General features: G+C 35.2%; 2 protein-coding genes across 2 annotated transcripts; one reads left to right on the top strand and one right to left on the bottom strand.

Annotated features, from left to right (window-relative positions):
- Window positions 1-1,424: 1,424 nt before the first annotated feature.
- Window positions 1,425-3,610, top strand: LOC106341204 (probable dolichyl pyrophosphate Glc1Man9GlcNAc2 alpha-1,3-glucosyltransferase). Its single transcript, XM_013780012.1, has 3 exons — window positions 1,425-2,442; window positions 2,621-3,065; window positions 3,137-3,610. The coding sequence occupies exons 1-3, from the start codon at window positions 1,558-1,560 to the stop codon at window positions 3,496-3,498; spliced, it is 1,692 nt and encodes a 563-aa protein (XP_013635466.1). The 5' UTR covers window positions 1,425-1,557; the 3' UTR covers window positions 3,499-3,610.
- An 879-nt stretch (window positions 3,611-4,489) lies between these two features.
- On the bottom strand, window positions 4,490-5,644 carry LOC106337865 (F-box/kelch-repeat protein At3g18720). Its single transcript, XM_013776970.1, is given in 4 exon segments — window positions 4,490-4,499; window positions 4,586-4,767; window positions 4,770-5,528; window positions 5,639-5,644. Coding segments are annotated over 4 exon segments (957 nt in total).
- Window positions 5,645-12,735: the final 7,091 nt, after the last annotated feature.

Raw genomic sequence — 12,735 nt, 5'->3', positions numbered from 1 at the left:
TTGATCCTGGCGGAAGCGGTTGTCGACTTCTGGTGGATTTCCGAGGATTGTGGCGACGGTGGTTAGCATACCGGTGAAGAGGTGGTGCTTCGATCTTTCGACGCGTGCCTCTCTGATGGTGATTCGGTCAACACGTGGCGGCCGGGTGATGCGTGGTTCCTCGCAGTGAGGATCTTGACACGCGTCCCGTTCACGAACCTTGAGTGAATGAAGCGGCGCCTTTGGGTTTAGGATGATGGGCTTACGGCCCAAAAATGGTTTGCGGTTTGGTTCGCCCATGTGTTTCTGGGTTTTATCTTTGTAACCTTGTGGTTTCGTTTTATGGGCTTTGCCTTTTAATAAATTTTAGATGGAAAAAAAAAAAAGAAGCAAATAATTATCTTTTGTAATGAATTATAATAAAAGTCCAAAAGAGAAAGTTGCCAGGACCACACAACTTGTCATATGTCGTTATTGCAACAAGGCGTTCGAGTGGGGAAATAGGTTCCACTAAAGTTTGGGAATATCAAAAACGAGGAGCTGACTACACAAAACCATTTTAAAAAGACCTTTAATTATTAATGGGGGACCCACCATCACCTCTCTCAGGCCCAATAATCGACGCTCTTGTCTATCGGGCCCATGACAGCTGCCCTTGTACCCCGTTTATCCTACCTTTTTCCATTTTTCACTGCACACCCACCTGCCACTGACACGTGTGGTGAATCTCGCTCGTGCGCCAGCTTTGCTGGGAGTTTGTGATACGTGGCGGTTAAGCAAAGGCCTTAAGGTTGCATGGGAATTAAATTATATCGGTTTTAATTTTACGGTTAAGATTTAATCTAATACTAGAATTGCTGGATACAGCCTTTGTTTTGTCATCGTAAATGCTCTCGGCTGTAGGTCAATTTCAGCATCAATTGTGTAATGCCATGTGTAAAACTCCGTCGATACCTTTAATCATGGGGTTTTCATTGGCCCAATAGTAATTGAGTAACTCAGTCTACGTAGTCCTGCGTTTTTTTTTCCCGAACAAAACCAAAATTTTCGGTTTTCCATTTTTGGTTATGGTCTTCATTTCGGTTTAGTTCTGTAGGGTTTAAACAATTAGTTTAGATTTCGGTTCGGTTCGATTGGATTTCTGATTATTAGTTTTCTAAAAATATATAAAAAACATAAATACCCGAAAAAAAAACTGAAACTGGATTTACCAAAATAACGAAAAATAAATGAATTTAACAGAAATAACCGAATTTAACCGGAAATATCCAACTATTTTAGAAAATTATACTGAAAATTAACCGAAAGATCAGTTTAAAAACCAAAATTAACCAAAAACTGAACCGATTTATTCGGTTTACTTCGGTAGAATTGCGGCTGAACCTAATAAATCGAAACCGAAACCGAAATCGAAAATACCCGATCTCAATAAACAGAAGTATCCGAAATCGCAGGGCTAGTCTGCTGTTTAGGATTTGATTTAACAGCATTGATGATCACAGCCGTTGATTCGCTGTCGTAAATAATCTCAGCCGTACGTAGATCAACCTCAGAAAAGTCATAGTTTAACGTAGTGCCATGTCATACTTTATCAACCAATTAAGTAACGCCATTTGCACAGCTCCACGTAAAACTCCGTCACGCTACCTTTCAACATGGGCTTTTCCTCGGCCCATTAAAAGCCCTCACAGTAACAGATTTTCTAACACACGGTTTCTGATCTTTTTACAGTCCATCGGAGCCGAGATGGACGGTGACCGGCGACACCTCCTCCTCTGGTTCTTCGCCGCAGCAACCGCCGTGAAGCTCCTCCTAATCCCGTCGTACAGAAGTACCGACTTCGAGGTCCACCGCAACTGGCTCGCGATCACGCACTCTCTCCCTCTCTCCGAATGGTACTTCGACGAGACCAGCCAATGGACGCTCGACTACCCTCCTTTCTTCGCCTACTTCGAGCGCTTCCTCTCGCTCTTCGCTCGTCTCGTCGATCCCAAGATCGTGGATCTTCGCTTAGGTCTCGATTACAGCGCAGACTCCGTCGTCTACTTCCAGCGCATCACCGTTATCTTCTCCGATCTCTCTCTTCTCTTCGGTGTTTACAGATTGACTCGAAAGGTTGAGCCTTTGAGGCGGAACCTGATCTGTGTTTTGGTGGTTTGGTCTCCGGGGCTGTTGATGGTTGATCACGTTCATTTTCAGTACAACGGGTTCTTGCTTGGGTGGCTGTTGCTGTCGGTTTCGTTTCTGCAAGATGGGAGAGATCTGATTGGTGGGTTTCTCTTCGCTGTTGTGTTGTGTTTCAAGCATTTGTTCGCTGTTGCTGCTCCGGTTTACTTCGTTTATCTACTGAGGCATTATTGCTGGGCCGGTTTAGCTACCGGTTTGCGAAGGCTTGTGGCTCTTGGTTCGGTTGTTGTGGCGGTTTTCGCCGCAGCCTTTGGTCCCTTTATATACAATGGACAGGTTAGTAGTAAGAAAGTTTTAGTTTTTAAGCCTTGCTGTCTTATTACATTGAATACTGTCTTAGAAACCGCTGTTACTTGTCAGTTTCATGAGTTATTTTTCCTGTTTGCAGAGAAAGTCGATGACTTTGTATATATAATATCTTATGGTGTGTAGTGTTGTTGTTGTTGTGTTGCAGATACAGCAAGTGATAAGTAGAATGTTTCCTTTTGGGAGAGGGTTGTGTCATGCTTACTGGGCTCCTAACTTTTGGGTTTTCTATATAATACTCGATAAAGGTCTTGCCTTTACGCTACGGAAGCTTGGGTTCGATGTTCAGGTTCCTTCGGCTTCATTCACTGGGGGTTTAGTTGGAGACTCTTCACCTTTTGCAGTTCTCCCTCAGATCACGCCGTTGACAACGTTTGTGATGGTACTACTTGCTATTACTCCATGTCTGATCAAAGCTTGGAAGAAACCGCAACCCGGGCTTGTGGCTAGATGGATAGCTTATGCATACACATGCGGGTTTTTGTTTGGGTGGCATGTACATGAGAAAGCGTCGCTTCACTTCACTATCCCACTAGCAATCGTTGCAGTGCAGAGTTTAGAAGATGCTAAACACTACTTTTTGGTTTCAATAGGTAATATAGTGTCGACATTGCGCGTAAATCAATCGTTCCATGTTACTGATGATCTCTATAATCTCCTGCAGTTTCTTGCTACTCACTCTTTCCACTCTTATATGAGCCCCGGGAATACCCAATCAAGGTTCTGCTGCTGTTACTCCACTCCATGGTAATGTGGCTAGGCTTTTCGGCTCAATACACAGACGTGAAAGGCTTGAAGGAGAAGAAGAAGGAAGGTGGTGAAATCAAGAGGAGCAAGTTTGAGATTGGATGTGTTGAGAAGAGCTATCTGATGGGTTTGGTTATAGTAGAGATAGTGTCTCAGTTCTTGCTTCCTTATTTTCTAGGTGATAGATATGCATTCATGCCTTTGATGTTGATCTCGACGTACTGTGCCGTTGGTATCATGTACTCTTGGATTTGGCAGCTTCGTAAGATCCTGACATGACATAGATTTTTATTTACCTGAGGCGTTTGATTTTAATACTATGTTTTAATCATGTATACATGTAGTTTCCTTTATTGTTCTCATCATGAACTTGTGATTTTATTTTGTTTCATAATCCTTTTAAGTAGATGTTTCATTAGTGAATTTACAACAGTAAATCTGAACTTTGAGTCTCAGAAAAATAATTATATAACATGCAGATTAGTATAAAAAAATATATCTACATAAAATCTTCAAAATAAATATAAACCATTAGATGTAAAATTTTCATAAAACCTAAAACTGTATATACTATAGCAACTTAAAAAAAAACATAAATAAACTTCTTCATAAGACAAAACAAGTCACAAATTAATTTTGTTGCGAGGAGGAAACACCCAAGACATGTAGTTAGTATTATAGTTACTTGAACGGCGGGAAAAGCCAATTTTCTCATCAACAATGGAAAAGCACTCGCCCTGGTATTAGGGCTCGGCATGAATACTTGTTTCTTGCCTTATACCCGCTATTTGACCCGTACTCGCATCGTTTTTTCAACTACTCGTCGTTGCCAAGTCAAGTATCAAGTCGTTAAGTTTTGTTACTTGCAAGTACAAGGCAAATAACAAGTATCACAAAAAAAGTTACAACTCGTTTTGATATTATTCGTTACTTGTTTTACGACAAAAATGATAACTAAACCATAAAAACCAAAGCTCTAAACAAATATTTCTTTGTTGTAAGAAGTAAACAATACTTTCTAATTGAATTCCATATCTTTTTTTTATATTAGGAGCAAATATTTTATTTAAAATAACTCTCGTATTTTTACCAAGTCGAGTAAATAAAACAAACTTCATAACCTTCTCAATTAAAATATTATCTATCAAGTAATTTTTAGAAAGTTGGAAATATATCCAAGTAATTAATAAATACTTGTAAGTAGCAAGTAATCGAACAAGGTAAGTAACTTGCAAGTAACATAGTTTTGGACAAGTACTCGAAATAACAATTACCCGTTTCTGATAAGTCAAGTACAAGTCAGAAAATTCATTACTCGTTCAAAGCAAACCACGTATCTAGTATACGTAAAAAAGTAAATACCCGCCTTGCGCCCACCTCCAACTGGTATAGTTTGTTCCTCTCCTTGGAGGAGAGACTACTAGCTCTCGTAAGAGAGGCAAGGCGACTTGCGAATATCGTCAAGCCACCGAGCTCTCTCTTCTCTTCCCACGTCCCCTTGCCTTTACGGTTTAGTTTAAACACCGACGACTTCTTATAGGCTTATAGCAACTATTACACACGACAAAGATGTCTCCTTCATGCTCCGTAATCATCATTCTCCTAGTGAGATCCACCTGACGAAAGGCGAGACATGGTTTCACCGGTAGAATTTTCCAGGTTTCTCTGTTCGGCGACGGGTCGAAAACCCCGAGGTAGCCGCAGGTGCTGAAACAATAGAACATACCATTCGAGAAGTCACAGTTGTTCCATGCACGTCGACCAGGTAACTGGCTGTTGATCGATGTGTGGTCCATATATATGGTTTCACCAGGCCGCCAAGTATCGATCACAATATCTGGGGGGCTAATAGTGTAATTAAACGATATTACCAAACAGTTAGCTGATGATGTAGGAGCGGCTGAGCAACAGTCTCCTGCTGTAGTAGGTAACAACAACTTGGGTAAGTAAATGTGATCCCGGGTAAATGGGTTAAATAAGAATATCAAACGCGAAGGGGCCTTTGTTACCACAAGTAACCAACCATCCCTAGAATAAGAAAATCCATAGTTCTTTAACTCTGGGAAGTTTAGCTTATATGTTTGAGACCGTGATGGATCAAAAAGAAGGTAGTTTCCCTCTTCTGCTGCTCTTAGTGGATAAAAAACCCAAGGGTGAGGAGGCTGTAACTTCCTGACAGAAACAGCTGCTCCACACCATGTCTTGCAGACAGCGGAAGCTTGTATGTTGACTTTTAAACTGAGGCGGGACAGTATATCTAGCAGGAGAACTGAGGGAATATTCATATTCCACATTCCTGTAATACACATCTTTTTTTTTTGATACACGATCGATCTCCTTTAGCGTTTACACTGTTTCTGACAATTAGCATAAGGAGGAAGAAAAAGAACTCATCAGAGTATATTAAGAAAAGCTATACGGGCATGATCTCATAGATGTTTGGTATCATGAGAAACCTACAAACTTTAATAAGTGAAAGCATTCATCCGTGCAACTTAATTAACATATATTGAAACACTTACTTCTGAGTAAAAGAACTAAAGAGATGCTTGGAGTTTTTTTTCTCCTTTTTATGCGTATGCAAAAGAGGTGTTGCTCTGAGGAATATTAAGGAACATATTCTCGTTCCCTTGGTCACCATCTGCATTAATAAGATGAAATAAATAGTTTTATTTATTTTAAATTATATTTAAGAATAAATATGTATATATTTAAAATTATAATCTTAGATAGATTTTTATCTTTTTTTTGGATAATTATATTAAATCAATTTGTATAAAATTAATAAAAGTTGATATAAAATTTGTACAATTATCAAAAAGTATAACTATACAGTATTTCTAAAATTAGATATATAAAATAAAATAATAATATTACGATTAAATATTATTATTTTTTAATTTTAAAAGATTTTGGCTTGTCAGTAATATAGAAACAATTAAGATTTCGAAATTTATAAAATATAATGATATTTTATTTTTATATTATTTAATGTCATATTTTAATAGATTTACTTTAACGATAGTGTATAATTTACTACCATATTCTAAAGAGTTTACCAAAAATATAAATAAACATTAAATGTAATTGTCTATGTCACATTTAAACATAAGCCATGTCATATTAATTCGGTGAAAATGATTCTAGATAAGACATGTGTCAAAATAACTTTGCAAATAATGTATAGGGGACGTGTACACAATATGTAAATCTTTAGATTTATCCCATACTAGATATGGGTTGGGTTTTAGTTGATGTTTTAATTCTATAAAGAACTTAAAAATAATAAATCATCTAATTATATAAAAAGATGTTTGCTCCTTCCTCCTTGAGCCACCTAAGCATCCAGCTAGGAAAGTCAAGCTTCCTAGAGTTGACACGTGTCCAAAGATCGTGAAACTCACCGTTTCATTCATTCCTCATGACATTTCGTTTGGACATTATGTTTATTTTACAGTTGGGCAAACAAAATTATATTGATGTAAGTCCAAAAAGAACTATCCAAATCACATTCTTCTTCTTGCGATAGGCTATCTTCATCTTCCTCATTACTATGTCATTTCAAACTCGGCATTGTCTTCAATCCGTTTGATTATCATTGCTTTGATGCGTAGACACTAAAAAGAAGCCCCTTCTGAAACCCTGATCTCGCCTCAAAAATTATGGACTCTGTATCATGCTTTGATTAAACTAACAAATCCACCTTCCGAGATTGACCCACCATCGCAGATCGCATACAATTGCAGAGGAATTGATCTTCTTTTTTTTGTTAAGAGAGAGATCTGTGCTTGAAAACAAAAAAAACTTTATCTTCCTCGCTCTGTCATTTATAAGAACCCAGAAGACACGAGAATATGTTTTTTTTTATAAGGAGCTTAAATGGAAGGGCCTGGAATGCTGAAATTTTGTTTAATCGAAAGACGAGATTTTTTTACTAGATGGACGAAGAATGAGACATATTGACCGTTGAAATAGTATAAGGGATCCATGGTCATTATTAACCGTTGGAGCAGAGTGTTAAATGTTTTTAACGTGATTTTGAAAGCCCAGACTGGCATTGGGCCCAAGATACACAGTTGTTTCCTCAATTTTATTGCTTTCAAATTTATCTTCTATTGAATGTCTTTGGTTGGAACTTGGAAGCTAGGAAGATGGACAGATGCATGATTGGCATTTTACGATGACATTCCAAAGGAACCGCTACCGTCAATCTTTTCAATGCTTAATGCAAATGTAACTATAAAACTACGGAATTAATCAGTACGTAACATGACCAGTTAGAATCAATCTACTTCCAGTCTAGGACAATAAGTCATGTCAGATCAATAAAAGTACAAACCCGTGACCTGGGTTTTAAAATAGCGCTTGGTTCTCAACGGTGATGAGCTTTGTGTCTTGCGCCATGCAGATGTCTTAAAAAGACGTTGGGTTTGAATACAACACGGAAAAGAGATTAACATGATAAACATGAAAACAACACAAGCTTTAGAGAGAGATAAAAATAATAAATATGCACGCAATATAGAACTTAGAGAGAATTTACTTTATTAAGAAACGACCTATGCCTTTTTGGTACAAGACCAAAGTTTTTTCTTTGGTCATTCAGTGACCAAAGCTACAATCTTTAGTATTGTTTTGTTAAAAGTTAAAACACGGAACATAAAATAAAAATACAAAAACATGAATCATCGATAGTTAGTCTAAAACTATAGTTAAAAGAAAGCAAAATAATATATTTTTATAAATCTTTTAATGATTAAATAATTTTCCAATTTTCAAAATAAATAGTCAAATAAATTGATAAATTGTTTTAATAAAAACATGAAAATTTATTTAATTTCAGTTGAGAATAAAAATATTTTAAATATACTTATATCATTTGTTCATTTGCTTACCCGTCCGAAGGGCGGATCTACCCTAGTTTTATTATAGTTTTAGGATTCTTTTTACATATGTTGTATGAGATTTATTTTAGAACTAAGAAAATTATTTTCCCACATAATTTTCGGTCGATAATTATATTTTAACGATCATGATACATATGTGAATTGTTATCAACTTTGTACTTTGAGCTAAAGAAAATACCATACCTAAGAAGTTAAACCGAACCAAATCCAAAGTAAATTAAAGTAAAATAAAAATACTTAAAAGTTCAATAAAGCCAATGACAACATCATACACTTTCTTATGCACTAATTTAATGTTTGTATTAACGTACTGTATGTTATTCTTCTTGTTCAAATATATTATAATGTTTTCTTGCTCATTTAGTGAAGTTTGTATTGCTATTTTTGGGTTTTTGAAATAGTAGTGATATTAAAAATGAATTGTAAAAATACGAATTTCTTGAAATTACTTAATATGTACTGGAAATAATTATTTGACAATAATTTTATTGTTTTCTAAAGTCTAAAAAAATTGTAAAAGATTATGAAATAGTAATTTTTATTTTTTAAATCCTAAAAAACTGTAAAAGAATATTTTTGTAATAATATTTTTTTTTCTAATTTTCTTTTAAATCATAAATAAAATAAGATTTGTATCATATATTTCGACAGATGCCACAATCTTGACATATATTATGATTATATTATTTAACAACTTTGAAGAACTAAGGTTTATGTAATAATAAGACGTAAAAAATTGTTAGGTATTTGTTATACATTTTATGTGGGATTAATGATTATACATGCATCTAAACCCGATTTTTAAAAAACCCTTTTAAAATTTATTTTTTATAAGTCTTATTTTCTGTTTAGGCAGGTGTTTAGTCGCCGTCTATACGGATCAAACAAGTAATAAAAGAGGAATAAGCTCAAAGGAGAGGTTGTCCACGTCTGCAGAGAAAATCATCCAATCAAGAGATTTAAATATGCCACGTCATCTCTACTTAGCCAATTCCTTAAAAATTCCTGCGTTTTGGGCTCTTAAATCTTTCGAAATCAACTCTTAGCACCTCATATACGGTCAGGTTAGAAACCTGATCTGCTAAAAACCTGACATACCCTAATCTTCTAAAATCGTCATCGAATCAATCGTCTTCTTTCATCTTCTTCCAATCTTCGTTACACATCCAAAACCGCCGCCGTTACGCATCCACTCCACATCAGCGTGACGAGGTAACATTTCGTAGTTAAGGCATTCAATCAAGGATTTCACTACATTCTCTTGAATGTATCTTCACTGCTCTCATAAGTATTCTGATTGAGTATATATATGCCTCCTGAGAGTCCTCCTCACCAAATAACTGTATTCTATGTTATCATTGATCCTGAAATTTGTCTCCCAAATCCTTTGATAATGGCTGATTCCCAATTTCATTTTCTTAACTGAAAGCTTATCACTCTCTTGGAGTTATGCATAAAGATCTGAAGCATGAGAATTTTCTTTTCCCTTTTTCTGATGAAGATTCTTTTGTTAAATCTACAGACCAAACACAAGGTAATATATTATACGTATGCTTCTCCTTCTCGGATCGGATTATGTCGTAGCAAGGTTTTGTTTGAATGGAACGAGAGGTTAAATAAGTCTTCCAATCACTATTATAAGAAACCAGTTTTAACGCAACTTCCTCTTCTTTTTTTTTCCTTTTACAGCTTAAGAGTTGGGCATTGTACCTCATGAGGAGATATTCTTCACCAAGTACACAAGGTGAGTGTGGGAAGTTAATATGTATATCTCTGTTCTGCTATGGTTTTAGTCATTGTTTGCTTTGATTATCTAAAAATATAAAACCGTATTGTAACCTTGAATAATTAGTACACTGTTATTCTTTTTCAGTGATTTCAGGCAGCAACTGGAAAGCATTCAGAAGATGATGGAACCATTTCCATTGATCAGCTTCCTCACAGGTTTGCTTTACTATTTCTTAACATCCACAAGATATCATTGATCACTAACAACAATGCATGTGCTGACTTTCTTACACTCTTTTATCGCCGGGGAATTGGTTAATTCATTTGTATGTTTTGCTTCCTTGACCTTGTGTTGGAGGGAGCTTTTATATATTATTCTATGATGTAAAGTTCATATTTTACTTATGGTCCTTATGTACCTTTTGAAGAAGCCTTTACCATTTGTTTCAAAGCTTGAATCTCATGAATTTGAAACGGAATTTTCAATAGCCAGTGAGGAAGATAAGAAAATGGGAAGTCAAAAAGACAGACGTGAATCACGATCGACATTGAAAGTGTGAAGAGCAGGGCCAGAGATAGAGACATGATGAAAAGGATAGTGAATGCGACCGCCACAGTGGTAGAAATTGTTATAGACACCTTAGCAGAGAACATAGTGAGAAAAGGAAACGTGAGAGAGACTATATGGATGATAATGATCATTACAAAAGTCGAGACCGTGACAGATACTGATAATGTGTTGCTGTTATTTTCTGGTATAAGATTGTTGCATTCTTAAGTTGATGGTATCATCATTTATCCACATGAAGAGGTCTTTCGATCGAGAAAGAGAGGAGAGGCACATGCCAGGGTCACGATTTCGCTTGAGCAGCCGCGCTTAACGTAAGTCAAGGTCACAAGACTCACAACATATGAATGAGTCTGAAAATAGATCACGTTCATTTTTACAGGTAGAATAGTGGTGGACAGCAAGATGGTTGGAGATTCCAGGAGTCATGTCTGCGCTATCACCACAATGCATAAAACATTAACTCTTGGAGCATTGTTTTTACTGTTTGAGGAACTCAAGGTCATGAATATGAGAGAATCTGGTAATGTTTTAAGCCAAAAAGAAGAAAAAGCCTAAGATGATCTGAAACAGAACAAATGAGTATGCTTATGTTTTGAAATCTGCTATAAAAACGAGTATAGTTAGAAGCTTTGGCAGATTCACTTTTTCTTCTCATGTCTCTTATTCATTTTATAACTTTTCTTGTGTGGCAACATTTACTTTCTGTTTGCCCGAAGTTTGGTTTCTAATATAATTTTGATTCGTATCATAATGGAATAATATAAACATTTCAAATTTGCATATTTGAATAAAATCAAAGTGAAACTTATGGCCTAGTTTTGTAAAAATCTTGAAATTCAAAAATAAATATTCGTAGGGGACGCTTGAAACAAATAACTCTTCAAATAGAACACACATATGATTCTTATAGACTCATGAAACTGATATGCTATGAAAACTTAGTTGCACATTTAGGATTCTTGAAGTTATCAATTTTTACTAAAAAAGACTTTACATATTAGATTTCTTAAACTAATCAATTTTTGTCTTTTAAGTATTGTTGGGAACTCATATTTTAACTATAAATAGGAAAAAAAAGTAAAAGTTTACGAAGGGTGCTATTATTACAACAAATCCTTCAATTTAATAAAATGGAATTGATCAAGTAAGCTGTACAATGAATATATGTAAACGTGTTTGAATATCCCATAATTAAAATACGTTAGAGCTTCATATAGCAAAAGAGAGTTTCAACATTTACTCTCAGTAGTATATTTTATACAGGAGATGCCCAAGATAGAATGATTTTAAATATAAAAAAATGTTGAACTGCTCAGGAAAATCCCTTTTGGCTAATAAATATGGATAAACGATCTAAAACAACCTACACATAGCCATACATAAAATTAAATACTAAATGGTCACAATATCAAATGATAAGAAGTTTTATTAATGCCATATTCATATGTATCATCATATAATCTTACATAAATAAAATAAAACCTCATAGCAAAAAATAAAATAAAACCAAAGAAAACAATCCCAAAGGATATGAAACAAGTATAAAGAAAAAGTTTTCTCTATTATTTGTCCAATACATAACATGAATTTTCATTTTTTTCAAATAATTAATAAAATTGACATATACTAATCGTATTTTATTGTTTACTAACCTGTCCGTAGGTTACGGGCGGGCCAAATCCTAGTTTTTATAACACTGATGTATATCATTGTTTCTGTAATAGTTTTCGAAATAGTTTGTGATAAAACAATAAATATCTATATATAATAGCAAACCCAATTTTGATGCTAGATGACCTAATCATTTTTTTATAGGAAAATAAAATTTAAATCTAACGGTTTAGTTTAACAATATTTTGTAATCTAACGGACATGATCATCTCTTATTTATAAGATCCGACGTCATCAATCTCTTTCACCAAAAGGCGTCTCAATCAACTGCTCTCTGAACGAGCACCCCTTATACATCCACCTCTTTGCAAAGGACACCTCATTTGCCTCCTTTCGGATTCAACCCGTCTCTAAAATCCATTTATATATTGAAGTTTCAGATTTCTTATCCCTTTGCATATTCCATCATCATTCTGTCCATTTACATTGTCCATCATCCTCATCCAGTTTTAGATGTAAGAATTTCTCTCATACAGTTCATCACCATCGTAGTACATGTATTTGTCTTTGGTTTTTTTACTTCGTTTATTATCTGGAAATAAATCAATCCAGTGTTCGTTGTTTTATTTAAAGGGACAGATTTTCAAAAAAAAATTAACTGTTTGGTACTGCGTGGGAGGAGATGGAGTGAATCACGTA

This window comes from Brassica oleracea, chromosome C4 (assembly GCF_000695525.1).
Source record: "Brassica oleracea var. oleracea cultivar TO1000 chromosome C4, BOL, whole genome shotgun sequence".
In the NCBI taxonomy this organism is placed as follows: Eukaryota; Viridiplantae; Streptophyta; class Magnoliopsida; order Brassicales; family Brassicaceae; genus Brassica; species Brassica oleracea.
The sequence above is the reverse complement of the archived record's forward strand: the minus strand, read 5'-3'. Positions and strand labels throughout refer to the sequence as shown.

Coding starts and splice junctions, on each gene's coding strand:
- LOC106341204 (XM_013780012.1), top strand. CDS start 1,558: ATGTCATACTTTATCAACCAATTAAGTAACGCCATTTGCACAGCTCCA. Junction 2,443..2,620: donor CCTTTATATACAATGGACAG/GTTAGTAGTAAG, acceptor GTTGTGTTGCAG/ATACAGCAAGTGATAAGTAG. Junction 3,066..3,136: donor CTACTTTTTGGTTTCAATAG/GTAATATAGTGT, acceptor AATCTCCTGCAG/TTTCTTGCTACTCACTCTTT.